Raw genomic sequence first — 27,263 nt, 5'->3', positions numbered from 1 at the left:
ATAACAACTGAATTGCTTGGTTGTCTAGCATCAGTTTAATCAAATATTCACAACTGGCGAAGTGTAAACTTAGGGAGAGGCGGTTGAAAATGACTGGGACCTTGACTCAGTGTCCTCTCACGGGAGGTGTTCGTTAGTGGAAGTTTGGTTGACTGTGCATGATTTTGGTAATATAGTTGTCTCAATTTAGTCCTATTAGATTATCTTATTTTAGGTAACAGTATATACACATGTAAGACTGCTAAATGATTGTTTATATATATACAGGTTGACTGCTGATATAGTGACGCGGGTGGGGTGGGGGACTGCCTACCTGATCTGCATTATTCTCCATTTGACTAGTGACATCATTAGCGTGTGAGGTGTGTGTGACCGAAATGATATGCTGACATTTTTTATATACTTGTTTCTCGACATTTAGTTTGTCGGTTTATAAATAATTTTAATCAATTGATGTTGTAAGTTATGCTATTTGCCTTTCACTGTAAAAGTACTTTGCAATTTGCAAGAGGTATTGGCGTGAAATGGATGTGCGTGCTGCAGATAACACAAGAAATTAAAGCAATGAAATAAAATTCCTTGACATTTTTCCTGGTAAGATCAAGACCCCTGAATCGAACGATTTTAAGTACTCCCCAAAATAGAAGCGATTTACTGATTCCTCTTAGCAGTATTTTGATAATGAAAAGCATAACAGATAAGTTATGACAGAACGATTATCGACCTAATAAAGTATGGACAGGAAGTCATCGGGTAGGGGTAGTTTTCGGGGAAATATAAAAAAAGAAGTCAATTTGAAGTCGCAAAACAGCTGAATGACAGAAAACGGCCTTGTGTGTCTGTGAACTGGTACAGAATGATAAAGTTGGCCGGAAATTGATTGATTTACTAAGAAAATTAAAGCATTTATTAGTATCCTAGATCATTCTCACAGCCTAGACTGGGAAGACGTTAAACTCTACTAGGATAGATAGGACTTAAACGAAGGATTAGTTTATGTTGGCTAATTGTCTATTGTTTTCAAGACACAAGGTCAGCAAATGAGAAAGACTTGTGTCGATTAAAGCATTTTTTGCCTAATTTCACCATTTTTGTTCTCACCATTTTTTGTTTCGGCTATTCGATTGTTATTAATTTGACTAACGCCTCTTTTCTTTCAATCTGGCTTGAAGCTGTTTACGGAAATTACCATTGTCTTTTTTTATTCGGCTAGCTAAGTTCTTGCATGTTGTATGTGGTAAAATCTCGGTGATAGGTCATGGGCCTGTTTGTGTTCATAATGTACGTATTTTCAGTGTGAGTGTTCAAGTTATGTTCGTGACATATATTCGTTATGACCGTGACGGCTTATACAAGGTGTTCTGTGTGGGGGTGGTGGTGGGGGTTGTTGAGGATTGCGAAAGAAACGGGATAGGGTACTCTAAAACAGTATCGAAAAGAAACAAACATATAAAAACGTCATTTTAATCAAGTATTAATAGCGTCATTTTAATCAAGTATTGACAAGTATTAGTCAATTAATAGCGTCATTTTAATCAAGTATTAGTCAACGGGGAAAGTATGTACTTTGGGAGAGGTGCTGAAAATGACTGTGACCATGACTCAGTGTCCTCTCACGGGAGGTGTTCGTTGGCGGAAGTTTGGTTGACTGTGCACGATTTTGGTAATACAGCTATCTCAATTTAGTTCTATTAGATTACTTATTTAACAACATTATGTACTCAGGTAAGACTGCTGAAAATAATTGTCTTTATATGTACAGGTTGTCTGCGGATATAGTGACGGGGGTGGGGTGGGGGACTAACTACCTGACCTAAAATGTTACATTTCACTAGTGATGTCATTTGCCGTTACCCTCTTTTAATAAAGTTGATTGATTGATTGATTGATTGATTGATTGATTAGCGTTTGAGGCGTGTGTAACCGAAATAATGTTATGTTGACATTTTTTATTTACTCTTTTCGCAATTAGTTTGTCGGATTATAAATGATTTAATCAACTGAGGTTGTAAGTTATGCTATTTTCCTTTCACTGCAAAGGTACTTTCGAATTTGCAACAGGTATTGGCGTGAAAAAGATGCGCGTTCTGCAGATAACGCAAGTAACGCAATAAAATAACTGATTCCTTGGCATTTTTCCTGACCCCTGAATCGAACGATTTTAAGTACTCCCTAAAATAGCAGCGATTTACCGATTCCACTTAGCAGTATTTTGATAATGAAAAGCATAACAGATAAGTTATGACAGAACGCTCATCGACCTAGTGATTTATGGGCATGATGTCACCGGGTAGGGGTAGTTTTCTGAGAATTATAAAAATAGAAGTCAACTTGAGGTTGCAGAACAGCTGAATGACAGAAAACGGCATTGTGTGAACTGGTACACATCGATACAGTTGGCCGGACATTGATTGATAAAAAAGGAGAGTTAAGACTAGGAAGCCGTTTAAATCTGCGAGGAATTTAAATTAAACACTAAGCTGTGCTGAAATATATTTAAACGGTACATAATGAAATATAAACATTGAACGAATCGTTTGCGGGTCAACCAAAGGGCGAACCAGTTAACTTTTGAGGGAGGGGGTGGTGTAAGATTTAAACAAAAGAAATCCCTACACCAACCAGTGAAAACCCCGCACGGCAAGCTCCGAGGGGGGGGGGGGGGGGAATACTGATGAAAAGACTTAAAAAAAGAATCTGCCTTGTTGGTTAGTGGTATTTTTTCCAAAAAGGAAATCTTCCAATTCAACAATCCTCCAATTTCAGACAACTTCATATAATATTGCACAAAAAATAACTTTAGTATCTAGGTAACTACAAAGCTATTTAAATCAAATACAAAAATAATTGCTAACGTCAACAAAAATAACAATAAAAATGATTGTATGACTACAACAGTAATTTATAACAAAATATAAAATTTATCTTAAGAATACGAAAATAAGAGTTCAGAGTTCAGTTTCTTTTGGGAAAAAATCATACGAAAGCTTTGGCTTCCTTGTCGTTCTCCATTTGACCATTATTTATTCAGTTTGACTCAATCCTTTTCTCTGGGTAGAGGACTCGAAAACGGTGTCGATCGAAAAGAAACGAACATATAAAAACAGAATTGCGCGAGGTCTAGCACTTATTTCATTAAATATTGTTTCCAACAACCAACAACGTCACTGTGTACACTAAATTCGTTATTTAGTGGAGCTTCTATTGAGCGGATGGAACTACGACAACTGGGAGAGTGTACACTTTAGAAGAGGTGCAGTTATGCATGGGGAGTTGAAAATCTGTACTGGGGCCATGACATAGTGTCTTCTCACGGGAGGTGTTAGTCACCGGAAGTTTGCTTGATTCTACAAGATTTTTGTAACACAGTTGTTTCAATTTAGTCCTATAAGATTGTTGTATTTTAGATTACACTATGTACTCGTGTAAGACTGCTGAAATTAATTGTTGTTACGTACACAGGTCGCTGGCGGTCGGAGTAAGTAGCGAGGGGTGAGGCTATTGACAGGAACACACTCTTAGAAAACGACACGGCGAATCTTATGTCGAAAATGTATTGAAATGTCCTTTCAGAGGATCGCTTTAAAAAACGATTCCTTTTTTGTTACATGTACCACATCTTTAACAATCGACATCGTAAAACGAAAAAGTATAGTCAAAACATAATTCTACTGTTACTGTGAAAAATGTTTCAAAATGTCGGTTTCAAAAGGTTTGTTTCATTTGCGTTCTTTTATCTCGATTAATTTTTTACTGGCATATTTAAAGAAGACGTGACAACAAATACACCCAACATATTTTATTTCATTTGTGTTGCAAGTCGTACATTTGTCCACACAACTCCACGTTATCAACAATAAAGATACCGCATAAACTGATAACTACAGTTACATGAACACTTTCATGCATTATCGTTTAGATACCTGAACTTATTTCACTAGTACTGTGGGTTTAATATATTATGATCTAGTCCAGTCCCTACTAATTATGATCATGGCAACACATTGTAATCCATCTAAACCTTTTAATCTTATTAATTAAAATACCCTGATCGAATGTAATATCATCTCAACATGATAAAAAAAACATTTGATAGAGACGCTTTCAAAGCTTTAATTTCTAAAGTAAAAACTATGCGTACTCCTGACAATAATCTTAGTGTTGCGTGCACATGCATGCACACGTTTATGTCGTATCTTGCCGACCTATTGTCATTAGCAAGCGGTTATGAGACTATATGCTACGGAATAACATTGATTACTTGAAAACAGATCAGGGGCTTAGCTTGCCTATAGGCCCCTAGACCCGGGCCTACAAATGTTTTAGCCCGTTTATATTTTCATGTATAATAGAGAGCAATTCAGGATGAAGCACTTTTAAGATGAAATAAAAAAGCAATTGTAATTGTAAAATTTAACTGATATCGCAAATAACCTTCGCGATTGGTCAAGTCTCAAGCAAGTAGAAACCCGGAATACTTCTAGAGTAGCGCCAAGTGATAGAGTGTGTAATAAAGACAAGTGCGTTTATAAATTTGGCAATGAGTGAAAGTTGGCCCATTCTCTGTAGTTAAATGTAAAAATTTAGCTAGTGCTGTGAAATTGCAATTTTGAGGGTCTTTATCGGTAGGTGCCCCCGAACCACCCCACCCCCAGCTGCATCCCCCACCTAGAAGCGGCCAGGCCTACAACTCTTCAGAAAGCTGGCTACGCCCCTGCAGATTGGATGCAATTTCTCCTTTACATGATTAAAGGAATCCTTTCATTTTTAACGTTTTTAAAATTTTATGAACTCTACTTTCCTGGCTGAATATTTTTTCTTTGGCATTTCCCGTCATAGATTATAATATATAATAATATAATAAGGCATAATTTTCACTGTTGATTACTTACTTATTAATTTAAAACGAGTTCTTCCCATTAAACTCAGAATTAACACAAGCAATCAACAACCCAGAAACCGTACAAAGAAGCCAGTGAGGTGTGGTGTAAACCATCCCCATAAGTTTAAAACCATTACTGGATACTTAAAAAACTCATTAATAATTCATAAAGAAAATACAAAAGAAATTAATGTTTAATGATGTCTTTATATCTGATAAAGACACGGCTAAACTTTACGTCCAATTTTCTAGGCCAAAATAACCCCAAATCTAAAAATTAGTGCAACAATGAGTTGATCTACATCGGAAGATTTTTAAGCCGTTCAATAAATTCGCAGTACCAGGAGCCCATCAACTGGAGCCTTCATCTCCCATACTAACCCTTGGAGTCAACCCTTTCCCGTATTAATTTATTTTTAGAACTAATCTCCCGGGGTCTCTCGCGGGAGATTTCGCACCTCAGTCAATCATTTGTCGCATTCCGCTGTGGTTACGCAAGCTGTGTCATCTAAAGCAATGGCGCAACGAGAAGGGAAGACTGCAGAATGTTGTTCCTTGTCGTCCTCTAAATTCAGTATTTCTTCGAAGGAAGACATCAAGTAATGCTATGACTAAAAAAACTGCGGGATTTTGTACAGGTCTGTCAAAAAAGTAAGAGCGATTGTTCGAATCGAAAGGCGGCGAGAACGATCTCGCAACTGTGAAATTACGAATATATTTTGAAAAGAGGATGGATAGGCGCAACAGATCGGTCAATATTATTTGCTGTGTAATTCTTCCGATAAGAAGGCAGCTTGATAAAAGCTTGATCGATTCTAATCGTTGTTGTGAACAATAAATTTTACTCAGGGTTGTAAACATTCACACCAAACGAACGTATCAATGATATAAATTTATAAACAAGGTACGCACTTTGGCCTGTACTAAGTCCCTACCAACACATTGCAAATCAAATTCTACAAGGCAATCAAAACTCTGAGTGACAATAATTCAGACAAGCGCTAGCTTGTGTACGCTTTAGGGTTGACAGGTTTGGTCCTTCGTGGCGAAGGCACTGGACAAACATTAGAATAAAAATCTAAACAGCCGTCCCGGCTAAACGACTCGTTCGGCTTTAGAATTCTCCAGATAGTACAGGCATAGAGTTCTCTTTGGAAACATACAAAGCGAAAGAAATGTACGGGGATTAAAATAAGCGGATCACAAGGTCTCTAACCGAAGAAAGATGTAACATTCAGGCAGTTGGCTTGTACGGGTATAATTTTAAAATTGTAAGATGCGCAATATCTCACCTCTGTAACAGCGACTCAACGATCTCTGCTATAATTCCAGTTGCTGAACTTTAGAAGAGACAAACACATATCATTTTCCTGAGGTTTTATTCGAAGCATGATGATCTTATATTGGCTGGATCTTGGAGCATACGGATAGTCAAAATTTTCATCGAAGTCATCACGTTTATACTGTTCGTCGCCGTATCAAAGAACACGCGTTCGCCACAGCTCGGCCCATATTAAATTATTTCTGCTTTCGTTCGGGAATAGATCTTACAAATCCAGCGTCAAATCTCACAGTACTGTTTACGTCTAACACTGCATGTAATAAGTCCGTGCAAACCAGAAATCGGTAAGATTCAAACAAGCAACGCCATGACTAAACTGACTTCATTTTCATGGACAAAAAAGTGGTTTATTAATTAACTTTTAGTCGTTTAATATTCATTCACGAGTAAACCAGGCTCTCTCGGCTGTAAAATCAGGAAAGAAGCAGAAATTATAAAGAAAAACGGACAGGGAATGTGCGTACGACATTGGCCGCCATTTTTTTTACATCGTCGCCCTAGCTGCGCTGCATGTGGTCTGACCACAGGAGCAATGTTTTCGCGGGAAATGTGTTTCTAAAAATAAAAATATACGGGAAAGGGTTGACTCAAGGGTACAGTACGTATGGAGGCTCCAGTTGATGGGCTCCTGGCAGTACGTGTTTTATCAAGTCTAAAGCACTCGGCTGCGCCTCGTGTTTTAAACTTGATAAAACACTGCTGCTCATTTGCATGACAGGTTGCAAAAATGGGGTGTTACACGTGATTTCTTTTGGCAAGTGGCAATGCAACGTCTGTTGCGTTGCAAGTTCCAAGAACATTTTTAGCACACGCTTTTAACGTGTTACCTTTTTCAAATTCACGTGTAACAGCTTTAACGCATGAAGACTAGCTCAGTAGGGTACAATTGAAGCACTGATAGTTTAGGATATGACATGTTATGCATGCACAGTAATGCTTTGTCCAGTCTTATTTTTTATTTGCAAATTTTAGGTTTTAAATGTTAGGTTCCTACTCTCGGGTTTTTACTGTATAAAAAAAAACTTTTAGCATGACTGGCCCAAGTGGAAACAGCGAGTTCTGTTCCTTCGACATTTTCAACATAGACAAGCTTAACGATACATAGATTCGATAGATAACAAATGCTGACAGTGAATCTTCATTAATCTTGGCTACTTACTCAGTCAAAATGTGGTGCTGACATGGCTTTGATGCACATTTTTCCGTCGGCTCCACCTTGCTACGACTAAAATCAATGCAGGTCTCGGGGAAACAAGGCTCGCTGTTTCCCTGGAGGCCAGTTATTTAAAGGTTATTAACAGAATCATAGCTACAACACTAGCAACTGGTATACTTCTGCTTATTATCGTAAACTCAATCTATTCTTAGCAGATTTGCCATTTATCCAATAGACAAAAAATGGTTAAGCACCGTGCCGTTCTCAATTGGAATGAACCGTTTCTGTTATCAACTTCCAGTTTATTGCAATTATCTAAGTGTTTTTATATACTTGACTGCTACCACTGCACAATAGCGTCTTTAGAAAAAAAATCGGGGATGAGTCAATGTCAATTGCCTACTGGTTAAGTGGCCGAGACCAGAAGATTGTAGAAAACAGGGTTGCAGCTTAACTCTGTAATATCGAGTTTACTTTTGACAGTTTTGTGCACGGAAAATCAGCGCTGGTATTTGGCCGCGAGACACGTTAGAAGCGTTAGTATCTTTTGACGACTTTGAAAAGGTAACTGTGACCCCAGAACATGATGCACTCGACAAACCGTTATTGCGGTGAGCAAACGACCTTGCACTTGTCGTTATTTTGGATGTTGCAGTGTACACAACCCCTGCACGAATAGAAAGCTCTTGTGAAAAAAGCACCTCAAACGTCTGTTCAGAGGATCTGGTGAAGTAGGATCCAGATTTTTCTGCGATCAAAGTGCTTCCACGATACAAACGAATGGTGACCTGAAAGGTCGTTGAACCACTACTGACGCCCCACAAACGGTATCCCTGCAGCATGGCGTTACCGCTGGTTTGGAAATCAATTGCGTCAACATTTCCATTAAGGTGGTTCCAAGTGTCATCTGGACTTTTGGATCGGCTGCGCCAGCAATCACAGTTAACTAAAGAGAAAAATTGTCATTAAATTAACAGTCAAAACAACATCTATAGTATGATTAATTTTTAAGATATATTTTACATATTTGTATATAACCGCACCTTACAAGCAGTGACCAAACGCACTAAGGAATCCGATCCTTACTACGGGCTGTTAAACCCCAGATTGAGGTGAATATCGTAAATGCAAAAATATAGTTCGAGACGTAATAATGTGTGGTACTATCCGAACAAATTTATTTCAATTATTCACGTGTTGTACTCTTGTCACGTAGCTAAAACAAAAATGCGTAAAAATAGTCCTAAATATGACGCCAATAAAATCAAATAAAGATTTTTAAAGCGATATCTGTATGTTTAGGGTCTGATACGGACTTTTAGCTGTTTAATGGACTGATAAACAAACGGACGGACTTCATCAAGGAGAAGCTTGGTAGAGCACAGGCTCACTGCATGTCGCTCATTACCCAATACAATGCAGCGGTACAGGGGCATTGTCTTAAGTCAATTGGTCAGCATAACAACAAGGAGTGGTATAATTTTTTAATTAAAAACTAGCAAGGGTACATTGCATATTGATTGGCTGTATTTTCTATGGCATAGTATAAAAATCTTATTTTTTCTTGCTTTTTTTATTATCGATCAAAACTCGAAGAAGGTAACTCTTAAATATTATGATACTGCTTACATACGCTTATGGTGCGATAATTAATGACCGGTAAAACTATAAGTTTTGAATGATGAAATTTGCAGCTTTTTCAAAAGGAAATTGCTTATCATTTAGATCTTCCATTCAATACGAGTTTCAGGATAATGTGGCTCAAGTTGTAGATAAATAAAGATGTTACTTTTGTAGACGCGCCAGTAACAGAAATGTAAAGATAAATATATTACCATTTCAAAGCGAAAGTAACTGTCAACTGTGTGTAAGACCATTCTCGTTCCCAGAGCCTCCGTTTCTTATGGTCACGTGGTCGGCGAAACGAAGGGCTCTGGTAACACTGACTACCGGATGTCGTAAAATCCACGACATCCGGTAGCGCATGCCCTCTGCATAAATGTTCGTCTGCGCCTGCTCAGTAAAAGAAAGGGGAAGGCTGGGGCTGACTGAGACGAGAAGAAAGCGAATTTTGAAAGCTGGTTTTGGCAATTCAAGTCGTTGATATTTTAACTTACACAATTCGATTCGTTTGGAACTCATTGAATTGCATGGCTGATAGATGTGTTGATGTTGTTGTGTCGACTCTACACGCAATATTATCTGACGGCAGATAGAAAAGTTAGAATCCAGAGGAATTGGAGTTATAGTGTACATGGAGTCGTGGATATCATCAGCTGATAACATTCCGACGGTTGATGATACTGTGAAATGTATTTATGGCCATGCGGAGGTATTGTAGAAAATTCAGAACCAAAAAAGCCGCTGATCGACGACGTATCATTCTATTGAGCAGCGGTAAGAAATATCACATTGAATTTCAAAGTCTTCATGTATTCATGAACTCCTTTTAGTGTGTATATCTTGTATAAGCTAAGTTGATGGTGCAAATGTTTGCAATATTTTTAATGCAATAAAAAGTACAACCGAGTTACACCTTGCAAGAGATGTACTTGTCATTCGTTCATAAACGAAGGTCTGCTTCGTGAATACGTTATTCCAACAAACTCCCAGTGTTATTCGGTCTTTTTCCGGTAACATTTTCAAACTTGCCCGCTACATCTTCAATTGTTTCGATGACCGGAAGTATAACGAAAATTGTGTAGAAGAGTTTAATTTTTTTACCTAATTACGCATGCAGTTTTTATCAGCCAATCAAAAAAATCATATTTTTTACCGTTACCAGGGCCACTACGTCATGTCATTTAAAAAAATACGCGTGGCCCTGGGGAAGAGGATGGTGTAAGACTTGAAGACGAATTTTTTTGCGCATGCGTTATCGTTAACAGGTTTAGCAATAGTATTCTATTTACCAACATTCATATTCATGCTTAGTTTGTAGTAAGGTGTGGCAAAAATGATTGATCAGCGGATTAAGCCAAGCTGAAACAGCTTGGCTTAGGAGGTGGTCAAGATACGACCCACGCGATTTTTGGGTGGGAGGGTGGGCCGTTCACCTCTTCGTGGCTCCGCTGAGAACTGAGATAGAATGAATTTTTTTCGCGCCAAACCAGAATTTATCATCGGCAGTTACGTAATTGCACGTGAGACTGCTCAACAAGCCATGAAATACCCATTATGAAGTGTATTTCAACTTCGCATATCATTATGGTTGCTATGAACAGTAGTGCGCTACGAACGCATGTGACATTCTTTTATGATGGCTTAAATTCGCCATAAATCCGATATAATCGGAATTGCCTCCTAGTAGGAGCAGAACTGACAACTATAGAAAATGTTAATTCGACATAGCAAACTTTAAACATAATTAAAAACTACTTATAACTTGGTGGGTATTTTCCTCAAGTGAGATTTCTTACTTTCATGTAAAGTTATGATCAAAGGACAATAAACTGCCCTGGGATTAACTGTCTACCTGTTCCCTTATGCCTTCATCTCCCCCGTTGGAAATTGAGAATTGTGCAAAATTGGCCGGTAAATTGTTACTGTTTTCTTATTCACTACTAGACTTGTTTGTTACATAAAGAAAAAAAACATCAACGTAGACTTATTTTTTACCTGTGCACAGTTTTCCATCTCCTGTGTAAGGATGGTTACACGAACAACTGTAGGACCCTACAGTGTTGGTACATGAAGCAGAACTGTGACAGTCGTTTACACCGCTGACACACTCATCGATATCTGCGGTGCATTGAAAATAACAGCCAAAGTATCACTTTTATTCTATTATATTAATTAACCACCTCTAGTGTATTTGAGATATATTTGTCTAGATTAGTGGTGGTGGCATCTAGAAAAATATTTTTCAGGCAACAAATACGCCACAATATTAACAATTTTGGCAAAAGAGCATACTTACCAACGCAACTTTTGCCATCCCCTGTATAACCAGCTGTACATGTGCAAGTGTGAGATCCATTAGTATTGCTACAGACAGCATTGACGTCACAGCTATGAGAGTTGGAAGAGCACTCGTCTATGTCTAGAGGGTGGCATTAAGGTAATGAGTATTGCCTAAGACCTTTCCTGCTAATCAAGATCAAAATCCACCCATCCATGAATATTTAACAATTATTCTATAAGCCCGCGTTGGATACGAGGTGGTAAATAGCCAACGAGGCGCGAAGCGCCGAGTTGGCTATAACGACTCGTATCCGGCCAACAAGGGCGAATAGAATAATTGTTTTATTAAATTCTTCTTTAAGTTTAAATCGACTGGACATTTCATTTTGATGTAAACGAAGTGATAGTATGAGGAGGCGGGAAAATTTGTGGTGCGGTGTTCACTTTTTGAGTTGAATGAAACACGAGAGGAAAGCGAGCGAAGCCGGAGTTTTCTTCCCAAGATTTTTATCTAACAATCTTCTCTAAAGTCTTCTTTATATCTTGGAAATTGTGACAACAGTTAAGATTTACGGGATGATCCGAAGCAAAAGCTTTTCTGGAAACTACGGTATTGTGCAAGTCGAACGAAGCAAGTGTTTACATTGTACGGCTGTCATCAGGCAAGACTGCTATATTATTTGAAGCGAAATTGAACTCAAAGCGGAACAGATTTATTGAAGTTTAAAAGGACAAGACCAAGATTGAAAGGTAATAAACTTTACAGAAGTGCTGAGCCTAATTTTATGACGAACACTAAAAGGAACTGTGTCATTTTGCCGTTATTTCGTAAATTATTTGCTGCTTTTCTACTTTATTCACTCGCTCTTGTTGTTCGTTTACAAGTTTATTAATTAAATTTTTCTCATCAATCCTTTTGTTTTGCGTAATTAAATTTTACTATGGCATTTCTGTGGTTTTTGTAGGCACCGCTGATTTTTTCTTGTTCACAAAGCTCGCCAAATTTGCTGTTTTCAACCATTTTTTCTGATGGAAGTGTCGCTTCCCGCAGAAAAATTTTACGCTGAGCGGCACTTGCCGCACTCATTTCCCATATAAGGTGAAACATAGGTATACGAGCTGGTAACCGGGAACCAATCAGAAAGCTAGAAATGCAATATCCGAGGTTGAGAATTTAATAAATATTATTTTCCACAATGCCCAAATATATCAGTAGTCTTTATCCGTAAAATGTCCATAATTCGTTTAAAATTAACCGTAAATCGATATAGTTAACGACTATTTTAAAGTATTATTTTGCTTAAAAAGGCGTGTTTTGTTATTTTCCTCATCGCTTGCGTTATCTACATTTATGGGTTAGAGACTGTTGTGAGTGTTTTGTTGACAAATACACGCACGCGCTGGCCGCACAAGCAAGTGCGTGTATTTGTCAACAAAACACCAACGGACAGACTCTAAGGGCCTGTTTACATGATTCCGGAATGACTTTCATTCCGGAACGAGTTCATTCCGTCCCCATACATTTCTCTGTATCTGTTTACATGATACCGAGACGAAAGTCAAGTTATTCCGGAATGAGTTCATTCCGGTTTTCATTCCGGAATGAAAGTTTCGTTCTGGAATGACATTTCATTCTGGTATCATGTAAACACAGAACGAATTTCGTTCCGAGATGAACTCGCAACTTGTTGAACCGCATACGGACTCCACAGTTTGAATTCAGAGCGAAAAAAACGTTATAGCATTTACTGTTTAGCCCAAAGAAGTAGCTCTATGGTCAAATTACTCGTCAAAACTGCTGATAGGGCCATTAATGGGCACAAAAACATGTTTGCGCGAAACATGCGCCATCTTGTTTTGATCTCGCGCGAAACTAGCCTGCGAGCAGGCTCTCTATTTGGGGGCAACGTGAATATTGAATTCTTCGAGCGCCGAAGGCGCGATCCCGCGAGTGCCGAATAGAGAGCCTGCTCGCAGGCTAGCGCGAAACATGCACTACCTTGTTTTGATCTCACGCGGAAATCGTGCACGTGAAAATGCCTTTGGTTGAACCGGTCGACTCTGTCATGTAAATGCGAACGAATTTCATTCCGGAACGAGTTTCGTTCCGGAATGAAAGTCATTCCGGAATCATGTAAACAGGCCCTAACCCTTTTAATATACAATCTGAGTACACTGCAAGCGATTAACGAACTTCAAACAATAATGTTTAAAAGTAAGAAGTGCAGTACATAATTACACAGGATTAGATCAATAATATAAAAATCACAAATAAGCCGTACAGAAATAAAGCTTAAAATGGTTCATAAAATCGTTCATCAGCTGTGGCTGTTCATAAATACAGTCAGCGAGAAGCTTGTTCAAAGCAAGTCGTTGGCTTTCACAATCAAGCAACAAGCTAGTCAATCGCACACAAAAATGAATTTATTGAGCTGAAGTTTACCTTTGAACATGAAAGCGCTTCAAGTTGTTGTCCTCTTCGATTTTGTTTGGTACTGGATCGCTGATTATTTGAGAAATATATTTTTCTCCAATTCTACAAGCCTTGAAGCTGAAGACACTTTCAATAATGCACGATTTTTGTACATTATTGTCAATACTGCACTGTCGGAGTTTGCTGACGACAGGTAAAGCAAAATCACGTGATCTATTTTAACCAATGGCGCACGCGGATTTTGGACAGTGAACGAAGATTGTCGGTATATTAATACTGCTTAATAAATGAAAGCAAGCCTTATCCGTGCTTTATTTTGTTTTAAAGCACGCAATTTACGAAGTGACGACAGCCCGAAAGAAGACAAGCCACACGCGGGTGTTTTTCTCTACTCAGTTTTTTTCTTCAAGCACCGTTATAATTGTTCAATTTTATATGTTTTATAAATAGCTTTAGTCACATTTGTAAAGAAATCGGCTTATTAGGTTGTGCGCGCAGGTATTGCGAAACGTGTCGTATGTGGCTGCGTCACCACAGCATTTTCTTTTACTGATTCCTTTTAAAGTACTTCTGAATTCTGTCAACGAACATTGGTTAAGTCATAGTTAGTAGCGGGGACTACTTATTATGCTCAAGCATTGAAGTTATTAACGGTCTACGTGTTTCATCAATAGCTCGCACCATTTTCCCGCACCATTTCACTTTTATTTAAAAGTGATGAATTCACTGGGCAAATGCCGTGCTTTTTGACTTACCCCATCTTTGGCGCTATCTACCTAGATAAGATTTTTTTAGACGATGAATACTTCAAAATTATCACATTTCTTGTTCTCGGGCCAAACAAAAGACTTACTTACCAACACAACTTTTGCCATCTCCTGAAAATCCAGCTTTACATACACATGCATGAGATCCATGATTATTACTGCAGACAGCATTGACGTCACAGCTGTGAGAGTTGGAAGAACACTCGTCTATATCTGAAAAGTTTCAATTGAAACTTCATTCAGCGCTGGTGCCGTCTACCTACTTATTGATTTTTGACTGGCAGATAAGGAACACCCAAGTGTTATAACATTGTTCTTGTCAAAAAAAACTTACCAACGCAACTTTTGCCATCCCCTGAAAACCCAGCTTTACATACACATGTGTGAGATCCATGATTATTGCTACAGACAGCATTGACGTCACAGCTGTGAGAGTTGGAAGAGCACTCGTCTATATCTAAAAAGTTACAGTTGAAACTTCATTCAGCGCGGGTGCCTTCTAATAGAGATGAAAGTGGACTATATAGATTTTTAATTTCCTGTGCAAATAAATGGCGTGTTCTGCGACTTCCCTCAACGCTGGTGCTGTATAGTGTATAGATAACTGTTTTCAGACAAGGAGTATGGAGGGATTGTAACCTTATAAAAAAACAAACAAACAAAGAAAAACCTTACCAACGCAACTTTTGCCATCCCCTGAAAATCCAGCTTTACATGTGCAAGTGTACGATCCTGGTGTATTGCTACAGACAGCATTAGCATCACAGCTATCATTACTGGAAGCGCACTCATCCATGTCTAAAGAAAAATGTTGGTTAAGGTAGTAAGTGTCGCTTATAACTGCATGCCTCTAAACGATTTTCTTAAACAGACGAGGAAGGTTACTTTTGGCTGGGAAAAATTGATTTAGTTCACTTTCATTCTATATTTTTAACTATATTTTTAAACTTCCAATTGGCAGAGCAAAATTCATCAATTGGTAAAATCTCGACCACATGACAAACAGGGATAGTTTTCGAGCATTGTAAATGACACTTTCATACAAGTTGAGATATACTTGAAAAAGTCGGGCCGACTTTTTTCAAGTTTACACGAACGCAATTCGTTTAAATGTTCTCGAATTTTGCCCATCCATGCCCCTTTTTAACCTTTCTGTGTTTCTTTTTAGTTATTCTACAGTTTTAAGCCGTTATTGTGGTATTTCAGTTAATTTGATAACCAGATGGACATTGCCGAAAATGCCTAAAATTGCGTGACATAGCCCCTTTAATTCGCCGTAACCCGTTTTTGTACCGTGTCAAAATTCGTAATAAGCCAATCAGAATCGTGACCTGATATGCAACGATGTTGTGGACACTTTCAAGTAAATTAGCTACAGTATAATGAATTCAAAAGAGGTTTTACTAACAGAACAGAACTCTGGCGTAATTTAAGTTAATATGGTGTTGACCGGTTGTAAAAGGAGTAAAACCTTTCCCGCCAAAACTAAACTTGAGCGCGCTCATCAATTGCATGACGTTTGCCGACGAGTATTGAAACATTTAGAATGAAAAAAATGGAGTCGGAGTTCCCAAAGTTTTCGCCAAATTTTGAGTTTGAAATCTAGAAATGAAACTCCAAACAAACGAGTCAAAAAATGAAGAGGACCTTAATTAAATTGTTGAAGACCAAAAAAAGTATCAATACAAGAAGTTCAACGAAATTTCAGTGCATTAACTTGCTGGCAAGCATAGCTCCAACAGAGCGATTTTGTCGAAGACGAGAAAAAACCCATTGAGGTTTACATGAATTTGGGTACGGTAAATACCTAATCCTTACTTTTTGGTAGGCGTCGGCGGCATATCAAGCTGTGTCTCGCCAAAATACAATCCATGGCTAGACCAAGCTCGCTTGATATGCCGCCGAAGCATAACGAAAAAGTACGGTTGGGCATAAATACACCTAAGTGGAAAGAGGCACTATGAGAGTATTGTGTCTTGCCCATAGACACACAAAGTACTGAACCCTGGCTTGGCACGAACCCGGACCGTTCGATCTTGAGTTCACGGTACCGCGAGCCTTAGACAATGAACGTGTGTAATTTTATAGTTGAATCCAATTAAATCAATAACAACAAAACAGAAAAGATTGGTGTTTTTTGAATTGCAAAACCTTCAAACATTATTACAGGCAGCTTAAGCGTCGCAGCTAATCTTTTTGTTCCTTTCGCCTATGTTACTAATTTTTGTTTTTCATTCTGTCCTTTTTTCAAGCAGTTGTAATAACTCGATAGCACTTAAATTACCTGTAAAACACGTATAGTTAAAACAATTTCCACAAGGGACGTCGTTCCAACTGTATCCATGCCTGGCCCCGAGAGTGTGCACACAGTCTTCATTGTTCCAGTCATTTGGCTGCTTGGGCGCCCAGAACCTGAAAACGTTGACTTCTTTATTCGTCCACACAAACGAACCCTCCACACTCCGATCATTCAACCCAATCCAAGATCTCTCGCCGTTGTGTCGGTGCTGTATGTACACATTCTCTTCTTGGCTGTGTACTGTCACCAGATCGGAGTTCATTGCGGAGCAGTTTGACTCGGCGGTCAGCCACGAGGCGCATTCGGGGCTTGTATAGTAGCAATAGCCACCAAAGTAACTCCATCCTGGGCGGCATATATCTGCGTATATAAAAAAGCGAGGCACCGTTTTAGTTTTGCCTTGTCGTAGAGTGAAATTTCGCTCGTTCATTTTTTGTTGACATATCAAAATTGAATGAAAAGTTACTGGAATTGTCAGCATCACAAAATAGATCCCTTTTCGAATTTCGAAAAAGCGAAGGGAAACACTTGCCTTTTACGGGACGTTACCTGATAAGATCGCGTATGATACTGACAGCGGATCATACTTTGTCTCGTACAATTCCTTTAAACAAACTCGGAATCCCGTCCTGTTGATGTACTTTAAAAACAATAAAAAACGAAAGAGCAAAGCAAAACAAGTTAATAATTAATTCCAGTGAGTTAGTTAAAGTATTAAGATGGAGTCATTTTGACGTCATCAATTCTTAAAGAGGCGATGTTCAGAAGACACAGTCTAAAACAAAATAACTGAAATGGTTGATCTTTCCGATGTTTAGATCTTTTAAGCTTCATTTGTTTGTTGTCTCATTTTAGACCACGTAATGTTACCTTGAAAATTATTTCTTTTTAATTTAAGCAAATTTACGTGGAAATGAATAAATAAATGCCAGAAAAAAATTCTCTGGAGACCATTACATGATCTGAAGTGGGCAATTTACATACGAAGGTAAAGGGGTCTTTCGGGAATAAGTAAAAGCCGAAAAATTAACATGGTATATTCTTGGGGAAGCTTGTGTCAAATCAGGTGAGTACACCACCATTGTACAAGGAAACTTTTATTTCGCTTTATATTTAAATGTTTCAGTGGCAATATTTTTAGCTAGTATAGGTGGGAAATTGATAAAGAATCGAAGTGCAAAGGAGAAGAAAGAGAAATGATACAACAGTAAGCAAATATCAGATAAGCCAAATCAATTCAAAGTATGGCGGAAATAGAATAATCCGTTTTAAATGCGTGAAAATAAAATACTACCAAAGCAAAGCGGAGTTATCGGCAATAAACAAGTTGAAATCTAGGCGAAATACACCGGTTGAGTTCTTAGCTAGCAAGCCTGAGTGAATTTTCAGACCATTAAAAATGCCGAACTGAAGACCAGAAACATGCTTTGAAAGGATTAAAAAAGTACGGCATAAAGTACTGTCCGTGTGCCTTACCTCCACCCAAGCAGTTATGCCATTATGTATTGGTTTCAGATTTCCACCGCTTGATGAGTGGTTTGCTGAAACAAACACGTTTGGTGTGTCGTTGTACCTTACCGTGAAATGGATATCCTGCAGAAAACGTTTCACAGATTACGTTAATTTGAAACTAGCGTGAATACTGAACAGTTATTTTAAATCTAATTTATTCAATTTCGCGCCTCTACTTTTAGTATAAATTATTTTATTAACTTGAAAATCTTGCCAGGATGACACTGAAGCGTCGTTGTTCAGTATATTTGCTAATCTTTATTATTGACTGTGTTTTCAAATTTAATCTTATATGAAACTGAGTGAAAACCAAAAAAGCAATTAATGCGGGGTCGCGATGTAAGCTGAGTTTGAAATGTGCCAATAAAATTTAAGCAGTTTTAAAATACTTCGTTTTAAAAAAATGCTCACCTTGCAATAGGCGTTGTTGTATTTGGCAGGAGGATGCCGGGCGTTATCGAAATAGACTGAATTATGCTCTTTGAAGAGAGGTTTGTGTAGAGACGAAAACGCCAGCCATTTCTAAAGCAAAGAAAGACAAAAAACGAAAAATTATTTAAACTCAGAAACGTAAATGATGAACTAATCACGTTTACCATATTATTCAATAACCTTCAATAGCTTAAAAGGTAGTTTGTGCAATTGGAATGGTACTAATTTTATAAAGAAATTAAAGGGATCCTTAGTCTTGTTTAACCATCTACAGTAGACTTACTTACTCGATGAATGAAAAGCATAGGACAAAATTTAGTACGCGACGTTCTGTGTATTGAAATAAGCAACATGGAAAACTGCAACACTTACAATATAAACATCTTCATGGGATCCCGCGTAGTTCTGCAGTTCTCTCAAACAAACTTTAAATGTGGATTGCGTGACATCTTCAAGCCACACACTAGCAGCGTCACGCTTCAGCCCGCCATGATGGTGTGCAGCAGTTACAAATACTGAGGGTATCACTGAAAACTTTCGCTGAGGGAAAAACAAAACATTTTACAGAGAACTGGTCAACAAGTAGGTCATGAATTTTGCAGTTTATTTGGTTGTTGATGTTTTGTTGTTGTTGTTGTTGTTGTTGTCGTACACGCGGTAGCTGCTGTGGATGCTGTTGTAAGTTTTTGGTGTTGTATTGGTTGCTGTAACTGTTGCTGTTTATTTTGCTGCCATCGTTGTCGTTGTTACTGTTGTTGTTATCGTTGTTATTGTTCGTTCTAGCACTGTCTCAAGAATCTTTAGGAAGGTGCTAGCAACTGGTATTGATAAGTTCTTCAGAATGGCCTAGTTGCATAGAAACTTTAAGGTCTTTTAGCACAAAACAAGACGTTATATTTTTACTCTTTGTAGAATAAAGTTCCAAAGTAAGAATTAAAAAGGACTCACCGATGGGAAATTGACAGCTTTGCAAGTCGTTCCAGTCCACCATTGCGATATCCGTACTTCTCCGGCAACACCACCCACTGGAGCTCCTTGGTACGCCATCCAATCAACTGTCACGTTAGCACGTGACTTTCGCTCATTGTAGCCTGCCGCCATCACACATGCAGTAAATTGGTTATAAGCGACATTTTCGACCCACGATACAGCTGCATCGTGTACATAGGACGGTTCACTGGTGTCAATATGATTAACAGTGATCTGAAATTCGAGTGGTTTGTCAGGATAAAACACATAAGGCTTGAGGTGAATGACTTCACAATGGGAGTATCCCAGTGAAGGAATATGTGGCATGTCACGACGACCTCTCTGAAATGGAAATCCTGAGAAAAAACAAACAAAAAAAACAGATAAAGCACTATTTAGTACTAATGGAGTACTCAGATTTTGATGGTATCATCATCGTCATCATCGTCCTCGTCCTCGTCATCGTCATCCCCCCCACTATCGTCATCAACATCATCATCACCACTATCTTCAGCAATCGTCTGAAATACAGCGCAAAATCATTTAAAATGTTTCTCACCTTCGCAGCTACCAGGGTGTTGCACTGAGAAGTTGAGCTGCAGCTGACACATTTCCTGTTGAAACAGACACTCGTTATCGTACGTTGTGCCATTTGAAGAACAAACCGGTTCTTGGTAGGATGGACAACTGTCCACAGAAACGCAGCGAGCATCACGTGGTCCAAACGCTTTACACAGACATTGGTAATGACATGTCACATCGATGCAGGGATCCAAGTCTGGCAAGAAACAATGATTACAATCGCCAGATTAGAAACGCTTTTGGAATTACCTTCAAGGTCATTAACGTTTTAATTTAACATTCGATTACTAGAACCTCATTCTGTTATTCACACACCAGTCTGGATATATTAACACAACTCATTTCTTAATCATATCTTAATTGTGTGCCCAATCAAATGGTATAAGTCATTGTTTGGGATTTCAAGGATAATTTATACAACACCATTAGTTTTGTTAGTGCAAGAACCTCTTTACCAACCTCCAGTGATCATGAAGTCGACTGTGATGATATCTTTATTGTTGGCGTCACTGTTGTAATTTTTCACACACACCCGTGCATCCGTTGTTGATGTATGCTGAATAAAAAAAATGAAAGAAACATTCCTTTAAATTGAAAATGTTTACACCGCACTTTTAAATTCCTCTTTGGACTTATCCCTTGCATATATAATGCGCTTTCGTAGAACTCGCAATCTGAACCCTTTGCTAGACATCAACTGCTTGACGCTCGTGAATTCCTGCCTCGACCCCTGGGTGTGTACCAAATATTTATTCTACCTATCTTACCTCGACCCAAGCAGTAACTGCTTTGCATCCTGTCCCAGATAGATGAGAATTATTATTGTTATCACTGTGCTTTGGCGTCACTATCACGACAGGAGGAGCATAAAATGGCTCTGTGAAGTTTATTGTCTGCAATGAAAAAACAAATGTATCAAATATTGTTAGGTCGTATCATCAGATCTTGGCATTAAAAGTGAAAAAGTAGATGTCGATCATAACATTTGATCTTAATCATTTGGTAGTAGTGTAGCAAACGAAAGTGTTCCCTACGCGCCCACTATTGAGACAGTTGTCTGTAAATTTGATCTTTTTTGCTAGCTCGTACAAGCATGGCTATTGTTTTATTACATTGATAAATATAGGTAACATGAGATAAAAGAGATGTAGATCATTATATACTAACTTGACAGAAAGCATAATTATCTTGATAAGATGGCGAGTTCGTATTGGTAAACACGAGACTGTCTGTCAAGGTAAAGTTGGCAACCCTCAGACTTGTAAACGCCATCCAATTCTGCGGAAAAAAGGGAAGAAAAGGAAACGATTACTACATATTATATTGTACACCAATTTGATTACTTAGGCTTGTCTCTTGTCGTCAGTTTCAATTACCTGGCCTCGTAGGTATACATTAATATCACAAAGGAACAGAAACATAACTTTGAGTAATATTTTTAAGGAAAAAAGCAAAATGAAATTCTCTTACTATCTTTATGTTCTCATGAGGCCCATCAAACATCTTGGTTTCACGAAGGCAAACTTTGAAATTGACCACACGCAAGTCCTCCACCCACACGGCCATGGCGTCCTGAGGTCTCTTGGAGAATTGATGACTAGCTGTCACAAATATCTTTGGTAGAGTCGAGAAACGCTGGAATAATAGTATAAAAACGAGTTGTATAATCCTAAGGTAGTAAATAAATGTGCAAATGAGCGACAGAACGTAATAAGGACAAGAATCAGAAAATCAGCCAATCGGATTTCAGGGAATCGTTTGTGTTGGGATTATGGATCGGGAAAGAGCAGACTTGCCTACAAGTCGAGCTCACAGAACGCGAAGCGCGAGAAACGAGCGCGATGCGCCTAAGTTTAGGGGAAGAGGAAAAACGGTTGAATCCCTCGATGGGGGAGCAGAGGAGCGTATAGAGCGCAGGAACAAAGGAAGGAAGTGTGGATGGCAGGAAATGGGAAAGGATAAGGTAACTGAGAAGAGTTAAGAGAGAAGGGATGGGGAAAAATATAAAAGGAAAGAGGAGATGACGAAAGGGAAAATAAGTAAAAGAGAGAATGGCTGAAGGGGAAATGGGAAGACAAAGAAGAATCACAAAAGAGGGAATGGAATAAAGGGAAGTAATGTCAGAAAATGAGTTAGGGGATGGGGAATGGGTTAATCGGTCTGCGGCTGCAAAGGGGGGCTTGCAGAGTGGGAAACAGAATAACGAGGTACGGGAACACAAAAAAGGCAGGGGACGTTGGGGCAAGTGGTGTAAGATTACGGGTTGAGCGTAAAAAGGATGTGAAAACGAGAGCAAGGTGCAATGGAGCAATGAGAGGAGCTGGAGAAAAAGTTAAAAGGAGGAACCAGGAAAGAGGAAATGGGGTGGGAAGGTGTAATTGGAAGAGAAAAAGAATATGAGAAGGAACATAGGGAAGGGGGAGGGACAAGTTTCAGAGAGAGTGGCAGGGGGAGGGACTGGTGTTTGGATGTAGGGAGCAGAGTAGTAGATGAAGGGAGTAAAAGTAAGGGAGAAGGGGCAAGGGATAAGGAAAAGATAAAAGAAAAGAAAGAAAAGGGAAAAGGGAGAAGGGAGAGTGGATGGGAAAGGGAAAGGGGAAAACGGGAAGGGGAAGGGGAGTGGGGAAGAAGAAAGCAAGAAGGGGAAAGGGAAAGAGGGAAGGAGAAGGATAAAGGAGGAGTGGGAGTTGGAAAGACAAAGGGTAGTTGAAGAAGGGAGGGGAACAGGTTGGGTTAGGGACAAAGAGCGATGGAGAAAGGGGAGGGAAAAGGGGAAGGAGAAACGGTTGAAGGGGAAGGGATATGAGGAATAAGGAAAGGGGAAGAGTAAAGGGAAACAGGAAAAGAGGAAGTGGGAAGGTGCAAGTAGCAAGTGGCAAGGCGGAGGGGTAAGTAGGAAGGGGAAGGAGAAGGGGAGCGGAAAAGGGAAAGTAGGGAATTGGGGGAATGACTAATAGGGAAGGGGAAGAGAGAAGGAAAAGTGTAAAGGAGAAGTTGGAAGGGAGAGAAGAAAGCGGCTTGGGGAAGGAGAATGGAAAGGGAGAAGGGTGAAGGGGAAGGGGGAAGGGGAAGGGGAAGGGGACATAAGGAATAGAGACAGGCAAAGAGGAAAAGGAAACAGGAAGAGGGGAAGTGGCAAGGGGCAAGGCGGAGGGGTAAGTATGAAGGGGAAAGAAAATGGGAGGGGGAAGGGAAAGTGAAAGTAGGGAATTGGGGGAAAGGGAAGGGGGAAGCGGGAAGGGGACATGAGAAATAGGAAAGGGGAAGACAGAGGGGGGGGGGGGGGGGGAAGCAATGACAACAACGGGATATCATCAGAGAATGAATAAGTAATGAGACAAAAGGGCAGGGGAGAAACGGGAAAGGGAAAGGGGAAGGACGAACGGTTGAAGGGGAAGGGGATATAAGAAATATGGGAAGAGGAAAAGGGAAGGGAAAGAGTAAAGGAGGCAGTTGGAAGAAGCAAGCGGCAAAGGTGAAGGAGGAAGGGAGAAGGGGAAAGAGGCAAGGGAAAAGGGGGAAGGGGATGGAGGAATAGGGAAAGGGGAAAAGGGTAAAGGGGAAGGAAGAAGGGGGAGAGGGAGGGGGAAAGAGGAAGGGGGAAGGTGGAGAGAGAAAGGGGAAGGAAGAGGGGGAAGGGGGAAGGGTACGTGATAAATGAAAGGGGAGGAAGATGGGGGAAGCGAGTGGGGAATATGAGAAATATAAAAAGAAAAAGGTGAAGGGGGAAGTGTAATGGGGAAGTGGCAAGGGGTAAGGGGTAAAGGGGAAGAGGGAAATGGGAAGGGGGGGGAAGGGGAAGGGGGAAGGGAAAGGCGACATGAGGAATGGAGACAAGAGAAGAGGAAAGGGAAACAGAAATAGGGGAAGTGGCAAGGGGCAAGGCGGAAGGGAAAGTAAGAAGGGGAAGGGAAAGGGGAGGAGAAAGGGGATGGGGAAATGGAAAGTAGGGAATTGGGGGAAGAAGAAGGGAGAAGTGTGAAGCGGGAGGGGGACATGAGGAATAGGAAAGGGGAAGAAAGAGGAAAGGGGAAGTGTAAAGGGGAAGGGGGAGGGGGAGAAGAAAGCGGCTTGGGGGAAGGAGAATGGGAGGCGGAATGGTAAATGAGAGAGAGGGAAAGGGAAAGAGGGAGGGGAAAGTGTAGTGGGGAAGTGGGAGCGGGCAAGGGGCAAGGGGCAAAGGTGAAGGGAGAAGGGGGAATGGGAAGGTGATGTGAGAAAGAGAGAAAAGGGGAAAAAGGGGAAGGGGAGAAAGAAGGAAGGTGGAAGGGGGAGGGGTTAGAAAGGTAGAGGAGGAGGGAGAAGGTGGAGGGGAAAAGGGAAAGGAAGAGGGGGAAGGGAACGGGGTACGGGAAAAATGAAAGTTGAGGGAGAAGGGGGAAGGGAGTGGACAATATGAAAAAAGAAAAGGGAAAGAGGAAGGGGAAGTGTAATGGGGAAGTGGGAAGGGGTAAGGGGCAAAGGGGAAGGGGAAGAGGGAAATGGCAAGGGGGAAGGGGAAATGGAAAGTAGGGAATTAGGGGAAGAAGAAGGGGGAAGGGTGAATCGGGAAGGGGGCATGAGGAATGGGAAAGGGGAAATGGGGGAAATGGGGGAAGGGGGAAGGGGGAAGGGGGAAGGGGGAAGGGGGAAGGGGGAAGGGGGAAGGGGGAAGGGGGAAGGGGAAGGGGAAGGGGGAGGTGAAGGGGGAAGGGGGAAGGGGGAAGGGGGAAGGGGGAGGGGAGGGAGGGGAAGGGGGAAGGGGAAAGAGGAAAGGGGGAAGGGAGAAGGGGAAAGGGGAAAGGGGGAGGGAGGAAGGGGGAAGGGGAGGGGGAAGGGGAAGGCGAGATGAGTAATAGAGACAGGAGAAGAGGAAAGGGAAACAGAAATAAGGCAAGTGGCAAGGGGCACGGAGGAGGGGAAGGTAGGAAAGGGAAGGAGAAGGGGAGGGGAAACGGGAATGGGGAATGGAAAGTAGGGATTTGGGGGAAGAAGAAGGAGGGAGGGTGAAGCAGGAGGGGGACATGAGGAATAGGAAAGGGGAAGAGGGAAGGTGTAAAGAGGAAGGGGGAAGAAGAGACGAAAGCGGCTTGGGGGAAAGAGAATGGGAGGCAGAATGGTAAATGAGAGAGAGGGAAGGGGGAAGGGGATATAAGAAATAGGAAAAAGGAATGAGGGAAAGGAAAGTGTAATGTGGGAAGTGGGAAGGGGCAAGGAGCAAAAGGAAGGGGAAGGGGAAATGAGAAGGGGGGCACGGAATCAGGGAACGGGGAAGGGGGAGGTGGGAAGGTGAGGGGGAGGGGGAGGAGGCGGGCGAAGGGGGAAGGAGGAAGGGGGAAGGGTGAATGGGTTAGGGGGAGGAAACAGGAAATAAAGAGGTGTGGTAACCGGGGGCAATAGAGGGGATATTATTATAGAGGAACAGAGCAATGACAACGACGGGAAATGGAGGAATGGGAAGGTAAAGGGAACATAAGGATTTAAGAAATCCATAGGTTTTCAGGAACAAGGGAACATGTTCATGTATTTTCAGGAAGGAAAGGGCATAATTCAATTAATTCAAGGGGACACTACTATTAACGGACACTAGATTTAATTTAGAAAACTGCATTAGAACTCGACTGGAGACGAGGGCCATGCAAGAGAGCGAGTAAGACAATGGAAAAACCAGGAACCAGGGAAGTTGGACCAGCTTAACTGAAAATGAAAACTTCACGACAAACCCTTATCATGAAACATGGAACACATTGTAAATCATCCTTATTATAACATGCGATCTCCGTACTCTCCGTGACAGCGCTAGCCCGGTAAGGACAACAAAGTTCAATACCCCTCTGAAAACCGCTAATGAGCACTACATTACAGAAATTTGTGTTTGATAAAGCAACAAACAAATGTGCTCTTCCGAAAGGTGGAAAAGGTTCAATATGTCGATTGATTAACATTATCACGGTGTGTTGATATATTACTAATTTGTTTGGAAACGACTTAACTTTTTAAACTTGTCTTTATGTGATAAACGTTTCAACATCAATATATCAACATCACTCAGAATTTTACTCATGTTGTTTTTTTGGTAGCGCTAACATGACCTGACGACCTGACGACTCGAATTTTTATATTTTTGTCGCGCAAGTATTTTCGGGTTAACAGACCTTTCTTTTCTGGTGTGTTTTGCACGAATGCAACTAAAGCTTTTTTTAACAAAATATTGATCCATTGCTATGTTAAATATCTGGTATCAGGGTTCCCTAGCAGGTAATTTCTTTACATGAACTTATGTCACTTTCGCAGTATCGTCATGAAAGAAAAAAAGTTCTAACCTGCTGGAAATCAATCCTCTTGCATTCCGTTCCAGTTGTCCAAGCGTTTAAGGAGGCTGTACCTATCTGGGAATCAGGAAGAGCGGTCTCAAAAGCAAGCCAATCAACCTGAACAGAGTTGTTAGATCCATCCCCAAACTCGAGAACGCAAACTGTGAATTCACTGGCTTTAACATCTTCAACCCAGACTGCAGCACCATTCCGGGGCGTTTGACTCTTCACGTTATGGCCAACTGAGGCCAAAACACTAACTTGTTGTCCGCCGTAGAAAGGAACTGGAAAGAAGATTTTCTTACAAGCAAACAACCCTGGTGCGACGGTAGTGATGTTGTCTTTGCCTGCTTTGAAACTGAGAGCTGTGGAGGAAAAAATAAAAACTTTCTTTGTCAAAATGTTCCCTTCTATGATGTTTCAACTCGATGCACAGTCGATAGCCAAGAAAAGATACCATAAGATAAAAGAGGAATGTATTTAAAATGCAATTTCCTGGGTCTGTGCGCCCCTCCCCCAATTTCACAATCCCCTTCTCTTCTCATGAAAACGGCATTAAAAAAAAAGAACTGACGATAAAAAATATGTTATTCAAGAATAAAACGGAGGAAGTAATTGACATACCTTCAACAGCTGGCACAACAACGGAAACAACCAAGAAAACAAGAACGAACTGCATCGCGTAATGGTGC

The 27,263-nt window shown here is 40.3% G+C and overlaps 1 protein-coding gene across 1 annotated transcript; it reads right to left on the bottom strand.

Moving 5' to 3' along the window:
• Nucleotides 1-7,783: 7,783 nt before the first annotated feature.
• On the bottom strand, nucleotides 7,784-27,263 carry LOC144665196 (uncharacterized). The gene is made up of 19 exons (XM_078526383.1): nucleotides 27,196-27,263; nucleotides 26,581-26,936; nucleotides 21,749-21,913; nucleotides 21,446-21,556; nucleotides 21,046-21,171; nucleotides 20,738-20,834; nucleotides 20,256-20,474; nucleotides 19,676-20,052; nucleotides 19,100-19,267; nucleotides 18,707-18,817; nucleotides 18,260-18,376; nucleotides 17,333-17,423; nucleotides 16,769-17,143; nucleotides 15,160-15,282; nucleotides 14,819-14,941; nucleotides 14,575-14,697; nucleotides 11,300-11,422; nucleotides 10,999-11,121; nucleotides 7,784-8,326 (listed from the first exon to the last, which is right to left on the bottom strand). The coding sequence occupies exons 1-19, from the start codon at nucleotides 27,248-27,250 to the stop codon at nucleotides 7,851-7,853; spliced, it is 3,459 nt and encodes a 1,152-aa protein (XP_078382509.1). The 5' UTR covers nucleotides 27,251-27,263; the 3' UTR covers nucleotides 7,784-7,850.

The sequence above is a fragment of the Oculina patagonica genome, chromosome 9, assembly GCF_052425735.1.
Source record: "Oculina patagonica isolate OP01 chromosome 9, crgOcupat, whole genome shotgun sequence".
Taxonomy (NCBI): Eukaryota; Metazoa; Cnidaria; class Anthozoa; order Scleractinia; family Oculinidae; genus Oculina; species Oculina patagonica.
This window is presented reverse-complemented; position numbering and strand designations above follow the sequence as displayed.

Bases quoted from the DNA above. Each gene is read 5' to 3' on its own strand.
- LOC144665196 (XM_078526383.1), bottom strand. From the start codon at position 27,250: ATGCAGTTCGTTCTTGTTTTCTTGGTTGTTTCCGTTGTTGTGCCAGCT. The intron at 18,377-18,706 runs GTGAGCATTTTT...CGTTTTCTGCAG, and splicing joins ACAACAACGCCTATTGCAAG to GATATCCATTTCACGGTAAG. The intron at 11,122-11,299 runs GTAAGTATGCTC...AATGCACCGCAG, and splicing joins GGATGGCAAAAGTTGCGTTG to ATATCGATGAGTGTGTCAGC.